This window comes from Capsicum annuum, chromosome 8 (assembly GCF_002878395.1).
Source record: "Capsicum annuum cultivar UCD-10X-F1 chromosome 8, UCD10Xv1.1, whole genome shotgun sequence".
Taxonomy (NCBI): domain Eukaryota; kingdom Viridiplantae; phylum Streptophyta; class Magnoliopsida; order Solanales; family Solanaceae; genus Capsicum; species Capsicum annuum.
Genome location: NC_061118.1, coordinates 168,925,580 through 168,931,000, shown reverse-complemented (window position 1 = coordinate 168,931,000; position 5,421 = coordinate 168,925,580). Strand labels below are relative to the sequence as shown.

Here is a 5,421-nt window from a genome sequence, read left to right as displayed (position 1 = left end):
TTAAAGATACTATTATCCCTAAAAAAAAATTCCGCATCTTTTTCAACATATATATTGAGGGTATTATGTAAAAAAATTTTTTTTTTTTTTTTAGAAATTATGTAATTCATGTTGTTTTTAATACATCGAACCAAATACTGCATAAGAAAAATACAAGCATAACTAACGCAAACATAGGTAACACAAGCAATATTGTTAATACAAGCACTACTAATATACCATATTTTATATTATTCTTGTACACTCTTCCAAACGACCCCTTACTTATCATATAGTTTCATATATATACTTTGCGTAGAGACCAATACATTTAGATGTCGATGCAAGTTGTGCAGTACTTGTGCTACTTGAATGTTAGGATGAATATGGTCATTTTAAGTCCCATCTAAGTTATTTTCAATTATAAAAATATTGTATTTTCTGGTATAAATTTAAACGAAAAGAAAATGGCGTAAAATTACAGGAACCCAAATTGTCACAATAATAGGAAATAGGGAAATTGTTGTCTCCTCTCATATGGTAGTAATTAATGTTCCTTCACTGAGTACACATAGTTTTGCTTGATTCCCAGTTGTATTTTTCTACCCCCATGAAATCTCAAGAGTTAGGAGACAGATCAGCCCTTAAGTAAAACCCATATTAACAATGTGATCACCATAATTTATCATCTAAACATTTTTCTCAACTGCTAAAACTTTAATTAACAGTACCCATTTGAACCTGGCCGTTATTATCGTTACTGTTCTTCTCAGTCATCCTCATTTCTCTCATCTCTCTCGCAGTCTTTCTCCAGTTCCAGAAAGTTCCAAACGACGCTTCCATTTCTTCTAGAGTCTTCCCTTGAGTCTCCGGCATCAATGTGAAGAAGAACACCCACGCTGCCGCTGCTAATCCTGCGTACAAAAAGAATGCACCTCCGATCGTTATCGCCTTCTCCAGAGACAAAAACGTCATTGACACTACTCCACTTGTTAATCTGTTCGCTGCTACACCAATACTACAGCCAGTTGCCCGGAGCCTCAACGGAAAAATCTCCGAACTGTAAACCCACGTTATCGGTCCCATACCGATCGAGAAAAGCGCTACGTAAGCTAACACCATTGCTATGCACAGTGCAATTGCCCATGTTAATTTGTGATCTGAGTTTTCAATGATAGTGAGACCAGTAGCGAGAAGTACCAACGACGCTACCATTCCGCCTACACTGGTTAACAACAACGGCCGGCGTCCTGATTTGTCAAGCATGAAAGTAGCTACTAGAATAAACATAGTTTTCACAAATCCAACTGCGACGGTGCAAAGCAACTTATCGTGATCGGATTTAATCCCAGCTTTTTCAAAAATCCTCGGGCTGTATAGAACAACAGCGTCGATTCCACTTGCTTGTTGAAAAAAATGAATTCCAACACCGGTGATTAGGATATGTCGAACTGCCGGCGTCGGAGAGAAGATTAATTCCTTCCATACACTGTCACCTTTAGGGCGTTTTGGTACTTCAACGATGTCGTCGCTGCAGTTTTCAGGTATTCCGGCGGCTTGTTTGATATCGGCGAGTCGTAATTCAGCTTCTTGTAATGAATTCGATGTTTTGTCGAGAACTTTCTTTGCATCGCCGAGCCGACCTTGCATGACGAGCCAACGAGGTGATTCAGGCATGGCGAGTACACTTAAAGCTAAGAATACCGATGGGATTGCTCCGATTCCAAGCATGAACCGCCAGCTCAGGTTAGTTGCAAGTTTTGAGAAGGCTACGTTTGATACATATCCCAGCAATATACCTGACATTAACAATAATAATATTTCAGTGTTAGAGAAAAATGACATTTACCTTTGCAAATAGTAATAATATTTCTTTGACTAGTCTAAAAACGGAATCATAATATATATTCGGATGCCTTTATTTATTTAAGGATATATTATAAGTCTCAACAACTTGGACAACTTGCGATAGCTTGTCACACTTATATTTGACCTATCAAAGTTTCACTCTCATCACGTCTTTATGAAGCAAGATTTTTTAAAATAGAAGAAATCTCTCCCGAAGATTATGATAAAGAAGAAATTAAACGTTTATTATACAGACAATTTTTCATGACAAATAATTTAAATGGACATATATAGTGCAGTATAATAAATTTGAGTTGGTGAGGGCACGATAATCAACTAATTACTACGGACAAAAGTACATTTTTTTATAGGATATTATATATAATTTGTATCCACAAAAAAATTATTGGTACAGGAAAGCTGGTCTTTGTCCTACCTCCAGAGATTCTGATGTTATATATATACGTTCTCTCCGTTTAATTTTCTTTTTAATTCATTTTCTTATTGAATTTTTTTCTATTTTAATGTTTACATGATATATTTGAAATAATCATAAAAATAAAAGAGATTTTGATATATTTAATGCATTTTTTAAAAATTGTGTGTGGAGAGTTCATTCTTTACAGAGGGATTACATATTTTTCTCTTTCTTAAAATAATGTTACGACAAAAACATGTTGTTTGTCAATATTATTGAGTCCTTCCGCCACGAAAGAAAACGACAATTCCAACGTAAAAATCAAAGTCCCACATTATTTCTTTCAATATTTTGTTTATTACTTTAGCAATATATAATTACAAATTGTATAAGAATTGGTTTTAAAAAAATTTAATTATATTATTATTTGTTATTATGAATGTTGTAATGACGAATGACTATTATATAAATGTCCGATTAATTATATATTTATTATGATTTCTGACAGTAAAACTTTTCAATATTTTTTAAGATCACAAATTTTACAACGCACCTCCATTGATGAACACTTCCGGGAAGGAAGTAAGAAAGCCACGAGAAGACGCCGGCGAGACTTCAGCTGTATAAACCGGAGCAACCATTAGAGCATACCCAACTCCGACTCCGGCGACAAACCGACCCACCATGAGAAAGGCATAATTAGTAGCAAAACCCATCAAAAGAGCTCCGGCGAAGAATATCGCGGCGGCCACCACCATAGTATACCGGCGGCCAATCCAGTCGGAGGTCCGGCCAGCAGCGGCGGAACCAAAGAGTGAGTAGACATTTAGAATTCCTACTAGAATTTCAACTTGGATATCACTGATATGGAGGTCTTTCTTAATATAGATGATTGCTCCACTCATAACTCCAATATCTGCATGGACCAAAATAAGTTAGTAAATTATATAGCTATGACACACTATTTCTTATTCAAGAGTATGGATCGTCAGAAGCAGATTCAAGATTTAAACTAATGAAAGACACTTGAGATGGCTGTTTTCACGTAATGTTTTATTCCCCAACTAATAAAATTTACAGTACGATTGTGCTGTTTTCACAAAAATATATTTCTATGTTCCCTTTCATGTTTTCACGTATATTCATAAATAGTTAAAAGGGATATCGAAAATTTTTCTTCATTAGTGTTCTATCTAAAAAGTAATTTCTAACCTATACATAGAAAATTTTCTTAATACAAGGTATAGTTTTTGCAACGAAGAGATCTTCCACGGTTTATATTAACATATGAAGTTTTAAGGAAATTCCATAACGTGTTGAAAGTAAAAACTAAGAGTAGTATCTTTCATACAAAGTACATAGGAGTAATAAATGAACAAGCACATGTTAGGAAGGGAGAAAAGTAGTTACCATAACCAAGCAATATGGAAGCCAAAGAAGCTAGAAAAGAACAAGCAATTGCATATTTGTTTGTTTTTGGTTTCTTTGGAGGATCAAAATCTTGAATTCTATTTCTAGCTATTTGGGTTAGTTTTTCATCCGCCATTATTATTGGAAGAGAAAATAAGCAAGCAAGAAAGAGAAGGTATAGTTGGCAAGAGTCACTCAAGAGTGTATGGTCTTCATCTTTTTGTTTATCACACACCTTTATTTATATAGAAAAAGGGCCCCTAATATTGACTCAATATGTTAAATTATTGAGCTTATGGGGTCCACTTTTTAATTTTGCTCATTGGATCTTTACTTGACTCGTTTTTCTGATGTAGACATATGTTTTTGTTCTTAATTATATTTCTCGAATTTGAATCTCGATAACAAGATTTACTCTTCAAGTAGAATTATTCGATACGATTCTAAATTAGTCGGAACAAAAAATGAATATGAACAAGTAAGAAACCCCACAAAACAAGCTCATTACACATTGTACATTGTCGTGATGCCGACATCCAGTTTGATGGCCGGTCTACGGTACTTAACCACGTCGATCAATTAATGACTAAATTATCTTCTAAAGTACGTACCATATATGGAGCAGCAGAAGCATTAGGAACAATTAGCAAAAAAAATTGTATATTATTTATGTTGTTTGGTGTGTATGCAAAAATTACTAAGTTTGTTAGAGATTTTATCCAAAAGTTTTTAAGAAAGATTAAATCAAAAGTCTTCTTTTGAGATGAAACGATGCGAATAAGTAGTATTCAAAAGTGAATCTTTTGAAGATCAGATAAGATAATCAATGACAAGAGTGAAATGTATGAGATTAACTAGGGAACTCGGATGCGCTTCAAGAGGTCATTAAAGGAATTGTTTAAAAATTAGCGTGTGTTTATTATGAAGAAAATATTTTTTAAAAAGTATAATTTTTTTTTTTGAAAAATCCGCAAGTTAGATACTTATTTTTACATATTTGATAAGTGAGTAAAAAATAAATTATCCCGAGATCATTTATGTATAATCTGGCAACACAGTATGGGGGTGGGATGGCGTGGAGAGTGGGGTGTCGTAGTAGTAGTTGGATGGTAAGGCGGAGACAATTAACTTGAAATGTTAATTATTTAAAAAAAAATTATCAGGGTCATTTCTCTCATTATATATATATTTAGGTACTTGTTTTTCTAAGAAAATATCTTCTAAAATATTTTAACCAATAAAAAATTTAAAAATTTAAAAACATTTATTCCTTAATATTAGACGCACTCTAAATCTTAAGAACATTATAGAAAAAATATTTATGCTTCTACTTAAAAGTAACTTTACTTATCAACCAAAACACATCCGATTTTTTAAACAAAACCATGTTTTATTTATTTTAAAAAAGTGTTTTTGGCCTCCAGACGATCAAACCGGTTGGCCAAACTGGCTCTAAGTTACTCATTGGTCATTTAAAAGATTAGAAAAGTCAACTTGAATTTAATTTCCACCATACGTAGGAGGGTATTTTAGTTTTAAAACTGATGGGATCCAATGAACCTATATCCCTATCCAGTTGCTCCATTTAGGCTAGGCTAGCTGGTTCCTTCTGTCAATAGTTGTCTTTAATTACTACTTCCATTGTAGAAAATTTAATGAAATTCAAAAGATTTACGTATAATTTTATTTTTTTAATAGATATTGTTTAAGAAACAAGTGAAAAAGAAAATAGAGCATATTGTAATCTGATTCTGAATCTAGGCATT

General features: G+C 33.3%; 1 protein-coding gene across 1 annotated transcript; it reads right to left on the bottom strand.

The window, feature by feature from the left end:
* Positions 1 to 491: 491 nt before the first annotated feature.
* LOC107840396 (polyol transporter 5) lies at positions 492 to 3,884 on the bottom strand. The gene is made up of 3 exons (XM_016684251.2): positions 3,656 to 3,884; positions 2,799 to 3,161; positions 492 to 1,778 (listed from the first exon to the last, which is right to left on the bottom strand). The coding sequence occupies exons 1-3, from the start codon at positions 3,789 to 3,791 to the stop codon at positions 697 to 699; spliced, it is 1,581 nt and encodes a 526-aa protein (XP_016539737.1). The 5' UTR covers positions 3,792 to 3,884; the 3' UTR covers positions 492 to 696.
* Between the last annotated feature and the right edge of the window lie 1,537 nt (positions 3,885 to 5,421).